Source organism: Homarus americanus, unplaced genomic scaffold (genome assembly GCF_018991925.1).
Source record: "Homarus americanus isolate GMGI-L3 unplaced genomic scaffold, GMGI_Hamer_2.0 scaffold40248, whole genome shotgun sequence".
Lineage (NCBI taxonomy): Eukaryota > Metazoa > Arthropoda > Malacostraca > Decapoda > Nephropidae > Homarus > Homarus americanus.
In genome coordinates, this window is record NW_024712526.1 from 5,649,567 (window position 1) to 5,667,553 (window position 17,987).

The 17,987-nt window shown below is 37.7% G+C and overlaps 1 protein-coding gene across 1 annotated transcript in view; it reads left to right on the forward strand.

Moving 5' to 3' along the window:
- Positions 1 to 17,187, forward strand: part of LOC121863472 (putative per-hexamer repeat protein 5) — a 20,047-nt gene extending 2,860 nt beyond the window's left edge. Inside the window, exons 2-16 of the mRNA XM_042362149.1 lie at positions 127 to 168; positions 1,649 to 1,690; positions 2,762 to 2,812; positions 3,154 to 3,195; positions 4,289 to 4,339; positions 4,681 to 4,722; positions 7,747 to 7,785; positions 8,210 to 8,251; positions 9,823 to 9,870; positions 10,340 to 10,375; positions 11,921 to 11,968; positions 12,595 to 12,660; positions 13,199 to 13,243; positions 14,857 to 14,943; positions 15,182 to 17,187. Of these exons, the coding sequence (XP_042218083.1) occupies positions 127 to 168; positions 1,649 to 1,690; positions 2,762 to 2,812; positions 3,154 to 3,195; positions 4,289 to 4,339; positions 4,681 to 4,722; positions 7,747 to 7,785; positions 8,210 to 8,251; positions 9,823 to 9,870; positions 10,340 to 10,375; positions 11,921 to 11,968; positions 12,595 to 12,660; positions 13,199 to 13,243; positions 14,857 to 14,943; positions 15,182 to 15,258 (758 nt within the window). The 3' untranslated portion in view covers positions 15,259 to 17,187. The remainder of the gene's footprint in view (positions 1 to 126; positions 169 to 1,648; positions 1,691 to 2,761; positions 2,813 to 3,153; positions 3,196 to 4,288; positions 4,340 to 4,680; positions 4,723 to 7,746; positions 7,786 to 8,209; positions 8,252 to 9,822; positions 9,871 to 10,339; positions 10,376 to 11,920; positions 11,969 to 12,594; positions 12,661 to 13,198; positions 13,244 to 14,856; positions 14,944 to 15,181) is intronic.
- The last annotated feature ends 800 nt before the right edge of the window (positions 17,188 to 17,987 follow it).

Genomic DNA, 17,987 nt, shown 5'->3' on the forward strand with positions numbered 1-17,987 from the left:
GCAAAGTACAGAGTTCCACCACCATTGTTATTATCACCTTCACAACTGAAATATACAGAAATATACAACCATGTATCAACGCCCAGTAAACACATGATTATCACCATTATCTATGTATTTATACAGGTACAAATGAAGTCTCAGCCTCAGATACCACACCTGCCGGAGGTATGTCACATACACCACCGTTTTAAACCACAATGCAACCATATAAACTTCCATCACTACCACTGACTACCATAACTTCCAACACTACTGTCACTGGCAACAGTAGGCACTAGAACCAATAACATTTGTCTCTATGTGATATTTGCTCAGAAATATTTACAAACACAACTACCACCATTACTAATGACAACCATAACTACTAGCACTATTAACATTGGCAACTATAAACACATTATCCACAATCTTTAACACTCGCACCATATATAATAGAAACCAATCTCTATGAATCCTACACTTGTCACCCAAATCCAGCCAGTGAACACGTCTACACTATAACTCACTGTAACCACTTACTGTGCTTACCATTAATACCTACAACCGTTACTACCTACCCACTTATTCAGTTTGTACAGGCATAGACCATGCACAATATACCAATACTACTGTAGCTAACACTACCGTCACCTTACCGTCATACCTGTTATCACTCGGAGCACTACTAATTGATGTACAGGTACTATCAGTATATTGTATTTTCAATATCATAAGTCACCAATAATGTGGGTTACATCCAGACTATTCTTCACCGGTTGATCTTTTCCCCTATATTCACGACCTTTTATTTTCTCTATAACTTCAGACAATTAGCAACACTACCATTACATATTTTAGTAAACTTCACATAAAAGCTTTTTTTGCCCAAATTCCATCATGTTAAGTTTCTAATTTTATAATCTGTTAACTTCGATACTAGCGCAGTAATCATACACTGTAGAGACATCACACTAGTTGTTTTTCTTGCTGCGCCGGAGTGCCCCAAGGCTCAGCATATCTAACTTAACCCCCACTCTTGTTTTACATTATTGACCTTAGTTTGGTTACAATACACAGGAAAACTTCTTTGCTTCTCACAATATTATTGCAAGGTCTGTTTAATTATTCTGATCACACACACACACTGTTAAAAATAAATTATAATGTACTCACATAAAAATATATACATAATACATATCTCATTGCCCTGTGTAACCCAATACTACTGACATTCACATTTTAATATTCGGTACACAGATACCTTAGCAACTTAACAAAAGAACTACAACCACAACTGCGCTGAGTCTCTGCTGGAAGTAGTCTCCTCCATCACAGTTACCAAACTTTTTACTGCCACCATAACTGTACCACCACTTCCACTAACCATATATCCCAGCGCCAGCCAGCAGTAGCGTACTGAGTCATAATCACAACTTACACTTTTGCGGAAACACGACAACGGTAAGCCTTTATTCATAACCACAGCTGCTGACCACTGATAATATTTACACTAAATGTGTCTTGACCTTGTTACTAGCAAAGTACAGGGAGTTCCACCACCATTGTTATTATCACCTTCTGGCAACTGAAATATGCAGAAATATACAACCATGTATCAACGCCCAGTAAACACATGATTATCACCATTATCTATGTATTTATACAGGTACAAATGAAGTCTCAGCCTCAGATACCACACCTGCCGGAGGTATGTCACATACACCACCGTTTTAAACCACAATGCAACCATATAAACTTCCATCACTACCACTGACTACCATAACTTCCAACACTATTGTCACTGGCAACAGTAGGCACTAGAACCAATAACATTTGTCTCTATGTGATTTTTGCTCAGAAATATTTACAAACACAACTACCACCATTACTAATGACAACCATAACTACTAGCACTATTAACATTGGCAACTATAAACACATTATCCACAATCTTTAACACTCGCACCATATATAATAGAAACCAATCTCTATGAATCCTACACTTGTCACCCAAATCCAGCCAGTGAACACGTCTACACTATAACTCACTGTAACCACTTACTGTGCTTACCATTAATACCTACAACCGTAACTACCTACCCACTCATTCAGTTTGTACAGGCATAGACCATGCACAATATACCGATACTATTGTAGCTAACACTACCGTCACCTTACCGTCATACCTGTTATCACTCGGAGCACTACTAATTGATGTACAGGTACTATCAGTATATTGTATTATCAATATCATAAGTCACCAATAATGTGGGTTACATCCAGATTATTCTTCACCGGTTGATCTTTTCCCCTATATTCACGACCTTTTATTTACTCTATAACTTCAGACAATTAGCAACACTACCATTACATGTTTTAGTAAACTTCACATAAAAGCTTTTTTTGCCCAAATTCCATCATGTTAAGTTTCTAATTTTATAATCTGTTAACTTCGATACTAGCGCAGTAATCATACACTGTAGAGACATCACACTAGTTGTTTTTCTTGCTGCGCCGGAGTGCCCCAAGGCTCAGCATATCTAACTTAACCCCCACTCTTGTTTTACATTATTGACCTTAGTTTGGTTACAATACACAGGAAAACTTATTTGCTTCTCACAATATTATTGCAAGGTCTGTTTAATTATTCTGATCACACACACACACTGTTAAAAATAAATTATAATGTACTCACAAAAAAATATATACATAATACATATCTCATTGCCCTGTGTAACCCAATACTACTGACATTCACATTTTAATATTCGGTACACAGATACAACAACAACAACAAGAACTACAACCACAACTGCTGAGTCTACTGGAAGTAAGTCTCCTCCATCACAGTTACCAAACACACTGCCACCATAACTGTTACCACCACTCCCACTAACTACCATATATCCAGCATATTGGCAATGGCAATACTGATCACTAATCACAACTTACACTTGCGAAACGACAACGGTAAACCTTTATTCATAACCACAGCTACTAGTACTATTAATATTTACACTAAATGTGTCTTGACCAACATTACTAGCAAAGTACAGAGTTCCACCACCATTGTTATTATCACCTTCACAACTGAAATATACAGAAATATACAACCATGTATCAACGCCCAGTAAACACATGATTATCACCATTATCTATGTATTTATACAGGTACAAATGAAGTCTCAGCCTCAGATACCACACCTGCCGGAGGTATGTCACATACACCACCGTTTTAAACCACAATGCAACCATATAAACTTCCATCACTACCACTGACTACCATAACTTCCAACACTACTGTCACTGGCAACAGTAGGCACTAGAACCAATAACATTTGTCTCTATGTGATATTTGCTCAGAAATATTTACAAACACAACTACCACCATTACTAATGACAACCATAACTACTAGCACTATTAACATTGGCAACTATAAACACATTATCCACAATCTTTAACACTCGCACCATATATACAGAAACCAATCTCTATGAACTCTACACTTGTCACCCAAATCCAGCCAGTGAACACGTTCACACTATAACTCACTGTAACCACTACTGTGCTACTTTATTAATACCTACAACCGTAACTATTTCACCCACTTTTCAGTTTCAGGCCATATAGACCATGCACAATATAATCGATATTTCATTGTAGCTAACACTACCGTCACCCAATACTGTCATACTCTGTTAGTCACTCGGAGCAATTTACTAATTGATGTACAGGTACTATCAGTATATTGTATTATCAATATCATAAGTCACCAATAATGTGGGTTACATCCAGACTATTCTTCACCGGTTGTTCTTCACCGGTTGATCTTTTCCCCTATATTCACGACCTTTTATTTACTCTATAGCTTCAGACAATTAGCAACACTACCATTACATGTTTTAGTAAACTTCACATAAAAGCTTTTTTTGCCCAAATTCCATCATGTGAAGTTTCTAATTTTATAATCTGTTAACTTCGATACTAGCGCAGTAATCATACACTGTAGAGACATCACACTAGTTGTTTTTCTTGCTGCGCCGGAGTGCCCCAAGGCTCAGCATATCTAACTTAACCCCCACTCTTGTTTTACATTATTGACCTTAGTTTGGTTACAATACACAGGAAAACTTATTTGCTTCTCACAATATTATTGCAAGGTCTGTTTAATTATTCTGATCACACACACACACTGTTAAAAATAAATTATAATGTACTCACATAAAAATATATACATAATACATATCTCATTGCCCTGTGTAACCCAATACTACTGACATTCACATTTTAATATTCGGTACACAGATACAACAACAACAACAAGAACTACAACCACAACTGCTGAGTCTACTGGAAGTAAGTCTCCTCCATCACAGTTACCAAACACACTGCCACCATAACTGTTACCACCACTTCCACTAACTACCATATATCCAGCATATTGGCAATGGCAATACTGATCACTAATCACAACTTACACTTGCGAAACGACAACGGTAAACCTTTATTCATAACCACAGCTACTAGTACTATTAATATTTACACTAAATGTGTCTTGACCAACATTACTAGCAAAGTACAGAGTTCCACCACCATTGTTATTATCACCTTCACAACTGAAATATACAGAAATATACAACCATGTATCAACGCCCAGTAAACACATGATTATCACCATTATCTATGTATTTATACAGGTACAAATGAAGTCTCAGCCTCAGATACCACACCTGCCGGAGGTATGTCACATACACCACCGTTTTAAACCACAATGCAACCATATAAACTTCCATCACTACCACTGACTACCATAACTTCCAACACTACTGTCACTGGCAACAGTAGGCACTAGAACCAATAACATTTGTCTCTATGTGATATTTGCTCAGAAATATTTACAAACACAACTACCACCATTACTAATGACAACCATAACTACTAGCACTATTAACATTGGCAACTATAAACACATTATCCACAATCTTTAACACTCGCACCATATATAATAGAAACCAATCTCGATGAATCCTACACTTGTCACCCAAATCCAGCCAGTGAACACGTCTACACTATAACTCACTGTAACCACTTACTGTGCTTACCATTAATACCTACAACCGTAACTACCTACCCACTCATTCAGTTTGTACAGGCATAGACCATGCACAATATACCGATACTACTGTAGCTAACACTACCGTCACCTTACCGTCATACCTGTTATCACTCGGAGCACTACAAATTGATGTACAGGTACTATCAGTATATTGTATTATCAATATCATAAGTCACCAATAATGTGGGTTACATCCAGACTATTCTTCACCGGTTGATCTTTTCCCCTATATTCACGACCTTTTATTTACTCTATAACTTCAGACAATTAGCAACACTACCATTATATATTTTAGTAAACTTCACATAAAAGCTTTTTTTGCCCAAATTCCATCATGTTAAGTTTCTAATTTTATAATCTGTTAACTTCGATACTAGCGCAGTAATCATACACTGTAGAGACATCACACTAGTTGTTTTTCTTGCTGCGCCGGAGTGCCCCAAGGCTCAGCATATCTAACTTAACCCCCACTCTTGTTTTACATTATTGACCTTAGTTTGGTTACAATACACAGGAAAACTTATTTGCTTCTCACAATATTATTGCAAGGTCTGTTTAATTATTCTGATCACACACACACACTGTTAAAAATAAATTATAATGTACTCACATAAAAATATATACATAATACATATCTCATTGCCCTGTGTAACCCAATACTACTGACATTCACATTTTAATATTCGGTACACAGATACAACAACAACAACAAGAACTACAACCACAACTGCTGAGTCTACTGGAAGTAAGTCTCCTCCATCACAGTTACCAAACACACTGCCACCATAACTGTTACCACCACTTCCACTAACTACCATATATCCAGCATATTGGCAATGGCAATACTGATCACTAATCACAACTTACACTTGCGAAACGACAACGGTAAACCTTTATTCATAACCACAGCTACTAGTACTATTAATATTTACACTAAATGTGTCTTGACCAACATTACTAGCAAAGTACAGAGTTCCACCACCATTGTTATTATCACCTTTACAACTGAAATATACAGAAATATACAACCATGTATCAACGCCCAGTAAACACATGATTATCACCATTATCTATGTATTTATACAGGTACAAATGAAGTCTCAGCCTCAGATACTACACCTGCCGGAGGTATGTCACATACACCACCGTTTTAAACCACAATGCAACCATATAAACTTCCATCACTACCACTGACTACCATAACTTCCAACACTATTGTCACTGGCAACAGTAGGCACTAGAACCAATAACATTTGTCTCTATGTGATTTTTGCTCAGAAATATTTACAAACACAACTACCACCATTACTAATGACAACCATAACTACTAGCACTATTAACATTAGCAACCATAAACACATTTACCACAATCTTTAACACTCGCACCATATATAATAGAAACCAATCTCTCTGCATCCTACACTTGGCACCCAAATCCAGCTACTGTACACGTCTACACTATAACTCACTACAACCACTTACTGTGCTTACCAATAATACCTACAACCGTAACTATCTTCCTACTTATTCAGTTTGTACAGGTATAGACCATGCACAATATACCGGCACTACTGGACCAAACACTACCGTCACCTCCATCACAGTTACCAAACACACTGCCACCATAACTATTACCACCACTGCCACTAGCTACCATGTATCCTGCATATTGGCAATGGCAATACTGATCACTACTAGCACAACTTACACTTAACTCTCCATGGTAAATTACTCACTGTCTGGTTTAACAATTCTACTAATCCACTTCACTTGCAACCATAAATTATATTATTTCCAACTAAACCTACTAGCAACCTGTACTTGTTCACTAAAGACTATAACTAGATATCAAATAACACTATCACCAGTAACACAACCAAATGTTATTAAAAGCATCTACAACCATTTCTCATAGCACACCTGTCCTTAAGTTCACAGGTATATACACCATCACAGGTAAATAATCAAACGTAACACCACAACTGGTTACCAATACTCACAACTCTACTATCGATGGCAGCTACAACTATACTCACAAATCCATTTTTATCATAAGTACAGTATTAAAGAGGAACATTCTGCCACACACAAGTTTCCATCTCTGGTTGACACATTCTAATTCTTCCTTTAAAAACCTAAGATCTCTCTCTGGTGGAAGTGAGAGTGGTTCCAGATGTCTGACTGAACATTAGTGGTATTGTAAGTAGCTACATAACACTGTATACGAAGTAATGAAGGTGTAGAGTGTAGCAATGTGGCCGGAACCGCACTCGACCGCTTTCACTTCCTCATCTGTGTACCCATTTACAGCAAAGTGGACCTGAACGTGCCTTGGGATCGAACTAGTAAGTGAATATTGTATCCACTCGGCCACCATAATCGACCTTCTGATACGCCATATGAATCCCTCCCGAGTCGCTGAAAATTTAGAGGAATTAGTTCTTATTACTCCAAATTTTCCAGTCTTTCCGCAGGCTTTGTAATCAATATCTTATGACACTTGTTTTATATACTCATTCTACTACTCTCGTCACCTCCTTCAACTCTTCCTTCCCCTCCTTAAACTGTTCCTTTCCCCCCTACAGTCGAGATGGCTTGGTACACCCTTAAATACATAATCATCACTAACATCCCTCTTTGCCTACAGGTACCAATGCAGGAGGCTCAGATTCTACAGCTGGCACAGGTAAGTCACATTACACTCCAGTTATAAACCTTAATGTAACTAAAGCTGTTTTCACCACAAGGCTTTATTAGCTACTCATAGTGACTGACACTTTAACACTAATAAGAATAAGCAGTTTAATCATATCCACCCCCATCATTCTCAGGAGTCTCACCCCCCTACACTCTCGGATTTCAGTGTTTTGATCGTAAAACAATGCTTCGAGTGTTGTGAAGTTATTTATACCGGTAATGTATAACTATTTACTAAACTTTCTTCACATAGTATAATATCCTAGCTCTATCACCTGTGTCATCTCTTAGTTACCATTATATACTGATTAAACTATATCTGCTACTTTCCCTTCATAAAATATCAACATGTTTCAACACCCCGTAATTATGTGATAACCACTAACATTTATGATTACATTGATTACATACAGGTACAGGTACAGGTGATAACACAAATACAGCAACTACCGTAGGTAAGTCACATACAACTCAATTATAAACCACAATGCAACCAGAGCAATTTCCACCCCAACAACTGGCAACCATAAGACAATGCTATACTCACTGGCACTACTACACACCAGCACCACCTAAACACAGGACCCTACAGTGTTACCACCACAACTAACAACCCTCAACAGTTTCACCATTCACGCTGCCAAACATTCTATTATAGCTAGAAATGTTACCATAATACTACTACTGCCTCTCATAACCATGATTACTATCACTGCTTCCCACAATCATAATAACTACCACTGCCTCTCACAAACCATAATAACTACTATTGCCTCTCACAACCATGATTACTATCACTGCTTCCCACAATCATAATAACTACCACTGCCTCTCACAACCATGATAACTACTGCCTCTCACAACCATGATTACTATCACTGCTTCCCACAATCATAATAACTACCACTGCCTCTCAAAACCATAATAACTACTATTGCCTCTCACAACCATGATTACTATCACTGCTTCCCACAATCATAATAACTACCACTGCCTCTCACAACCATAATAACTACTATTGCCTCTCACAACCATGATTACTATCACTGCTTCCCACAACCATAATACTACCACTGCCTCTCACAACCATGATAACTACCACTGCCTCTCACAAACATGATAACTACTGCTGCCTCTCACAACCATGATAACTACCACTGCCCCTAACATCCATAAGAACTACCACTGCCTCTCACAACCATATATCTGTAATATCTCTGTTAGCCGGAATCCCTCTTAACCGGATCTCTCCAATATCCGGAACTGAAATTTTCTCAGAAAATTGTTTCCAAAGCCAGAATTTTCCGGAAATTCCAGATTTGAGAACGATTTTCCGTGGAGAAATTTTTCTAAAAAGTTCAAAGAAAATTTTTCCAGCATCCAGAAAATTCCAGGGATATTGGAGTTTTTTTTCCAGGGTTGAGAGATGAAAATCAGGCTCATTTTCCAGAAATTACAATAAAAATTTTCTGGTACCCGAAAAATTCAAGAAAGTTGCAGGGATGGGGGATAATTTTCCTGGTTCAAGAGATGTAATGAGGAATTTCTAGAACTTCCAAGAACATTTTTCCTTTACCCGGAAAATTCTAGGGATGAGGGAATTTTTTCCGACTTTGAGAGAGTCCTCTCCATACCTGGAAATCTCTCAATCCCGGAAGTGTCTTGCACCAATAGTTCCGGCTAATGGAGATATCACTACCACTGCTTGTCACAACCATAATAACTACCACTGCTTCTCACAACCAAACTCCTAACTTTACTTTAAGTAAAACTATGCTTACTGTAACTTATCCTCAGTATTACAAATGGCAACAACACGTCAATATCACAACTGCTATTTTTCCTGACACAATATACCAAATGCAGGACAAACTCAAGGGCTTCAGGACCGGTTCTCAATAAATGTGTCATCTAACACTGATTATTATAGGAGATAAAACATATAATATTCTGTTGGATAATATAAAACAATGTTACAGCCTCATGTAAACACATTATTATCACTATCAAATGTTAATACATTCAGGTACCGGGACAGACGGAGGTACAATCACTACAACTGACACAAGTACCGGTAAGTCACCTACAACCCCCATTATAAACCACAATGTAACCACAGCAATTTCAACCACTAACACTGGCAACCATAACTAATATTATTGTCAGTGACAACACCTGACCAGTGTAGCCAACACTACTGCCACCGTACAACCATGCATCCTAACACGGGCAACACTATTTATTACATTAAAGCATTCACTATTTATTTTGATAAATATTATGATGCACAATGTGGATTTCCTCTGCACCATTCTACTACAAATATATGTTACAGTAGAGCTGTGTCATCAGTTATCTCACGAATTGACTGAAAAAAATTAAGTCAATTAGCGAAATGAAGGTTTCAATCACATTAAGTTAAGTTAGTTAGGCTAGGACAGACAGTAACTAATGATATAGTGTTCGTCAACATAAAATATCGACATGTTTCAACCCCTTCACTTAATTATGTGATAATCACTAACATTTATGATTACATACAGGTACAGGTGATAACACAAATACAGCAACTACCGTAGGTAAGTCACATACAACTCAATTATAAACCACAATGCAACCAGAGCAATTTCCACCCCAATAACTGGCAACCATAAGACAATGCTATACTCACTGGCACTACTACACACCAGCACCACCTAAACACAGGACCCTACAGTGTTACCACTACAACTAACAACCCTCAACAGTTTCACCATTCACGCTGCCAAACATTCTATTATAGCTAGAAATGTTACCATAATACTACTACTGCCTCTCATAACCATGATTACTATCACTGCTTCCCACAATCATAATAACTACCACTGCCTCTCACAACCATAATAACTACTATTGCCTCTCATAACCATGATTACTATCACTGCTTCCCACAATCATAATAACTACCACTGCCTCTCAAAACCATAATAACTACTATTGCCTCTCATAACCATGATTACTATCACTGCTTCCCACAATCATAATAACTACCACTGCCTCTCACAACCATAATAACTACTATTGCCTCTCACAACCATGATTACTATCACTGCTTCCCACAATCATAATAACTACCACTGCCTCTCAAAACCATAATAACTACTATTGCCTCTCACAACCATGATTACTATCACTGCTTCCCACAACCATAATAACTACCATTACCTCTCACAACCATGATAACTACCACTGCCTCTCACAACCATGATAACTACCACTGCCTCTCACAACCATAACTACTATTGCCTCTCACAACCATGATTACTATCACTGCTTCCCACAACCAAAATAACTACCACTGCTTCTCACAACCATAATAACTACCACTGCCTCTCACAACCATAATAACTACTATTGCCTCTCACAACCATGATTACTATCACTGCTTCTCACAACCATAATAACTACCACTGCTTCTCACAACCATAATAACTACTATTGCCTCTCACAACCATGATTATTACTGCCTCTCACAACCATAATAACTACCACTGCCTCTCACAACCATAATTACTACTGTCTCTCACAACCATGATAACTACCATTGCCTCTCACAACCATGATTACTACCACTGCCTCTCATAGCCATAACTACCATTACCTCTCACAACCATGATAATTACCATTGCCTCTCACAACCATAATAACTACCACTGCCTCTCACAACCAAACCCCTAACTTTATTACAAGTAGAACCATGCTTACAGCAACTTATCCCGAGTATTACAAATGGCAACAACACGTCAATACCATAACCGCTACCTTACATCATCTTTATTTTTCAAATAGCACCTAGAACAATCAATACTCATATTTGTCCAGTACTTATAGTTGTGCACAGTACACCATCATAACCATTACTGAAAGCAAAACTGCTGGCACCACATTACCATAACTGATGGCACCTGACACAATATACCAAATGCCGGACAAACTCAAGGGCTTCAGGACCGGATCTCAATAAATGTGTCATCTAACACTGATTATAGGAGATAAAACATATAATATTCTGTTGGATAATATAAAACAATGTTACAGCCTCATGTAAACACATTATTATCACTATCAAATGTTTATACATTCAGGTACCGGGACAGACGGAGATACAAACACTACAACTGACACAAGTACCGGTAAGTCACCTACAACCCACATTATAAACCATAATGCAACCACATTATTTTCCACCACAACCACTGGCACCCATAAAACCTAACACCACTATCACTAGTATAGCAACAAGGGGCACCAGCACCACTAACACTGGTCCCCGTTACTGTCACCACCATTACTGACAAACCCGAACCACTGTTACCAACCACTTTACTACTACCACGAACACTGCCTGTATCAATCGTGACTAATAATTTCATAATAAATAGAACCATGATTACTGTAACCTCTTCTTCAACATCACTACCACTAACCATCACTACCTCCAGCAATCACCACAAGCCACCATTACACCCACCAACCACATTTATTCCTACTAACAACCACCACTATTCCCAGCAACCACCACCAACGTTACAACTATCAGCACCAGAACCACCACCACCATTACCACAATATTAACCTCTCTCATTAGACTTCACATTGCAGGTTGATCGAAAAGACTTCACAACTTTCCTAGGGCTGAAAGCAGATAATAACAGTGTATCTTCATGGCCTTCGTTGCCATTCTCATCAACAAAAAATTCCCAAACAGATATGTACAGAAGACAGAATCTTTTATGTGTTATTCTTCTTTCCTTTGTAGCTACGGCCGAGGACATCGCCACAGGAACTAACACCGGTACAGGAGCTAACGCCGGTACAGGAACAAGTAAGTCGATCGTATGTTACTGGTTTCCCCTTTGACTACACCAACCATTACCGTCAAAAAAAAAAATGTTTACCCATAACTGCGATTCCTAACTACCACCTACAATCATACCAGCTATTATAATTATTACCACTTAAAACAATTACTAAAACCTATAGTAATACCATCCACCACAATTACCACTTACAAACTTTACTACCACCCATTTAAAACCACACCAACCACAGCAATGATTTACATATGGAGAATTAAAAGTAAAATTTGAGTTTCGGTCATCCCTGTATTTAGATATCCAACCTATCCTAACCTATCCTAACCTAACCTAACTGATTCCCCAGATGACCAAAACTGATATAATACCAAAATACTTATCAAAACAAAACCTCACAAGAGATGTAATACTAATCCTTTGTATCGTGTTTCTTGTTCAGGACCTATGGTTGATGTATGCTGTACTTCTTTATTTACTAATTCTGATCTTATTTCCCGCGCCTCTTCTGTTATCTTGGCTATCTATCTGGTTGGCTACCGGGAACAGATACCGGTAACGTAGTGGCAGTTGACAATGAGGATATCACCACAGGTTAGTCACTCTCAATAACAGCTGTTTGTCTTCTGATATCTCGACCTCTATCTCAATCCAGTCTTACTCTCTCGAGACCTAGAGCAATTTAATTCACTGTCATTATGTAAGCGTAGCAACTGTATAGCAATGTTCCCCTGGTATAGCGTAGTGAGAACTGTTGATCTAGAATTGTTTTTCCCAGGTGTGTATCTGCGTACTAAACATCAATTACTGTATACTGTTACCATGTACTACACGCATAAACCAGATTTAGTCACGCGCAATAAACCACAACGCATGGCACTGACTACAAATTATATAGTTCGTTAGGTCAGGTTGAGCTCGGATAGGCCAAGGGTCTGCTGCCTCTTTGGTTCGTGCCTTGTCGTACCGCCCGTTGCATCACTGTGCTTGGATCGTGTGTATCAATGTGATTATTAATAGCCTTCTTCTGTAAGCCCAAGAACACGTTAGACTGCCGATCCCAGACGTCTTTAAAAAAGAACTCGTTGAGCAAGCCGGATTCGGTAGTAACACATTAAAGTACCCTAGCAAAAGTACGCCCTAGCTAGCCATTATTTTAAGTGGTTAGCTCCACAGTATACTGCATCTTAAAAGCTCTTATTGGAATTTCTATTATACACTGATAAAAAAAAATTATCCACATTTACGAGTCATTATATGGTAAACTGAATTATGGTGAATATAACTTACCGTATATGGGTGACGGGCCTCGGAGACAGCTGAATAATGATGGCCGAATGTTGTGTTGAAACCGATTTAATGATTTGCACTTAATATCCTTTGTTGTTGAAACCCGTTAATAACTCGTAACTTATTCGTTCTATCTCCATTTTCCATTATGCGTTATAACAGATCATTAGTGATGCCAAAAACGTACTTACACTAGTTATAATCCATGAAACACGTATACACCCCTGTAGTTACTTCCACAAACGAGACACCAAAGTAGACAAGACTTAAAAAGATAATAATGCTAAGAATTAAAAAAAAAAAAACACCGTGGCGATATATAATTTTGTTTCCCTTTTTTCCCAGGCGATCTAAACCAAACAAAACTGTCCGGATTTATTAAAAATTACGATAAGAGCATTAATTTATGCTGTATCAGTTTACTATTAAAAGGAAAAGGAAGTGGAAGGGGTATGTTCGTGGTATAATTTTAGCATTGTTTATAATAATGACTGACAACCAGGTTAAGTTTGGGTGGAATAATACGACGCTCGTTGCTTATTTATCCTGTCGCCACGAAAAGTAATTCCCATAGATTTATACTTTATATTGCGTATTCTAAGTCAATGTAGCATTTAAGCTATCATTAATATTATTATTATTATTATTATTATTATCATAATTAGTAACAGTAGTAGTAGTAGCGGTAGTAGTAATCTTTGCATTATTATTATTATTATTAGTAGTAGTAGTAATATATTAACATTACCATCATCATTATCATCATCATCATCACCATTATCACACATTATTGTCACCATCATCACGCCCAACACTACAATACGATATCGCCATACCACCACCACCACCACCAGCACCGCCACCATCACCACCACCACCATCATCACCATCACCATTAACTTCTCCATTAACAACAGGGAAACTGCCGGATGAGCTGAGAGAGAACTTTGTGGTGAGAAAGCAGTCGACTCAATTCTTCTCAGTAACTATCCCTTCCTTCTGCGGTGAGTGTAAAGGATCGGTACGGTAGTTTAGTGTTTCTGCTTATGGTGGATAGATGTAGTGTGGGTAGTGGATAGACGATAGATAAGGTGTTGTTGTTGTTGTTGAATAGATGAAGTGGTATAGAGTACTGTATATAATTATCGATGCTATAATGTGTATTTAAGGCTGGTATAATGTGTAGTGGTATAGTGTGTATGGTGCAGATCTTCACTACAGTGTGTGTGTGTTCTTTCTCAGCTCTCATCGCCGCCATCGTGATCTGTATGTGTGCTACGCGATCCGACTCCGTCCTCTGTTCCATCTGTAGCAACTAATACTGTACTGATCCCACCGTCTCCCTCACCCTATCCCATGTCCTCCCTATCCCATCAAAAAACCTTCACGGACAGCCAGCAACCCATCCACCCAGACAACTTACAACGAAGTAGAAATATCCAGCTGAAAAACACAGAATCATATATACACAGTCACAAACAACAACCTGAAGAACGAAATGTAAACAGAGAAGTTATCATCTCACTTTGAAAGAAAGATTCAGGAGAGAAAACATCAACATAACATTGACTTACTTTCACTTAACAACCAGCAGTCAATCGCGTGCTAGAAAGGACGCCACTTGGTGAATTAGTCAAGGTGGCCACAGTGAAGGTCTTTATTGAGCTGTGTTGATTACCATATAACTTTAGAAATTTACACAAAAATAACAAATCTAGACTCAAAATGTGATGAGGAGAAAATCGATGACAAAAATGTCTTGAAAATTAATAAGTTGGAGGATTCTAAAACGACACACCAACAACTTCTATCAAAACAAAATCATATCAGTAGCGAAATTATAATTAATTAATGTTTTGTCTTTATTCCGTGTCTTAAAAAGATCGTTTAACTATAGATGATTGAAGTGTCAAAAAAGAACTTAGGATTTCAAGGCAAGAATTAACTTATCTTAAATATTGGAAGTAATTGGAAATAAATAAATTAGACACTTATTTGACAATGTACAGAGTGGAGAACGTTCACTTGACTTCCCCACATCTGTATTAACATGTGATAAACATTTGTTTCCCTTTTACGTTTAGATGATGATATGCACAGTTAGGTGATGACGAGATTTCTTAATTATCTATATATTCTTTTCTTATACACTACTATTAATGGGAGAACTCTGTGGAGAACCAGTAACAGAAGCTCAGCGGGAATAAGACTTTATAAAACTGTAGAACGCCAATAACAACAGCTTAGACATCGGGAATATTCGTATTGAGAAGATCAACAAAAAGATCAGAGAACGAGAATATTCATGTTGAGAAGACTAAAAGAAAGTTACACAACAGGAATATTCCTGTTTACAAGAATGTGTGGAACGCCAGTAACAGATCAGACAATAGGAATATTCCTGTTTATAACAATTTACAACACTGCAGAACGCCAATAACTAGAACTCAATCAACGGGAATATTCCAATTTACACGACTGGGAGCGCTGTGGAGTGTTTAGTGGACGCTGTCAAGTGTTCAGTGGACGCAATGGGGAGTATAAGGCTAAGCCCATCTTGAGGAACCTCGTCTGGGAAAGTAACTTGATGGACGAAAGGAGGAAAATTTGACCCTCTTTTGCTTGACCTAATTGATGACATCAGTCGTGACCTGATTGATTGGCGAAATAATATCCTGGTGACTTATAGAGCTGCTTCTCCCTATAAAACCAGTAATATCTCACTTTTACTGTACAACCCCTCCCTTACATGTTCAACACTCTAATTTTATGTTCAATATTCAAAGTGTATTCGTGACATATATTCATTATTTACAAATGAACACTGAGGCTATTTTAGGGGCTATCATTTAAGCACACTTTTTATTTAGTTAAAAAAATAAATGTTTTTAGTGGTGGACTGAATAATGCTTCTGTTCAGTGGCGATTTAAAAATGTACAAAAGGTTATTAAGTGAATGTTTTAGCAAGTCTTGATATTGTTTCACTTGAAGCTTCAGTCAGGTATTGTGTGGAACGCCAGACTCACAGACAGACATTTCTATTGTAAGACTTCTGCTTCAAGCGCTAACAATATAAAAATAAGAAAGTTATATACTGTATACTCAGTGTTCGCTTAATGTACCTGAAGATTCGTACTTTAAGAAGATGTTCGTTAACTGGATGTACATTTAGCGAACACTGAATACAAAGAAAAATATTTATATTTGGTGTTAAATATATTGGGACTCAAAAAAATAAACTATTATAGGAACATAAAGTGTTTTAACAATATGCCCTCCAGTACCTACACCAACGGAACCCATAAGTATGTGTTAGGCCGGGATTAACATGGAGTTCTGCGCCTTAAGCCCTTGACGCTCTTCATAATGTCTAATTTCTAACCCAAGCACACATACTCAAACAAACTCATCCCAATATAAACGAAAAATAAATTATACTGAAACATGAAAGTGAATAATCATGATTTATCAAACGAGTTCCTCCCCACTGGCGTCACAAGCTGAAGGTCAACACTATTAACTGACAAAATCCTAACCTAACCTAACACACTGGTATAATCCTAAACACTCATTAACTAGCAAAATCCTAACCTACCTTACCAGCATGACAGGAGATGAGCCGAGTGCAAAACGAAGCAATACAAACATGGCTCTTAACACCTAAAGATTAACTTATCCTGACGCTAACCTATCCTACCATTAATCTATCCTAGCACTAACCTATCCTAACACTAATCTATCCTAACACGTACCTATCCTAACACTAACCTATCCTAACACTAACCTATCCTAACATTAACCTATCCTAACATTAATCTCTCCTAACACTAATCTATCCTAGCACTAACCTCTCCTAACATTAATCTATCCTAGCACTAACCTATCCTAACATTAATCTATCATAGCACGAACCTATCCTAACACTAATCTATCCTAACACGTACCTATCCTAACACTAACCTATCCTAACACTAACCTATCCTAACATTAACCTATCCTAACATTAATCTCTCCTAACACTAATCTATCCTAGCACTAACCTCTCCT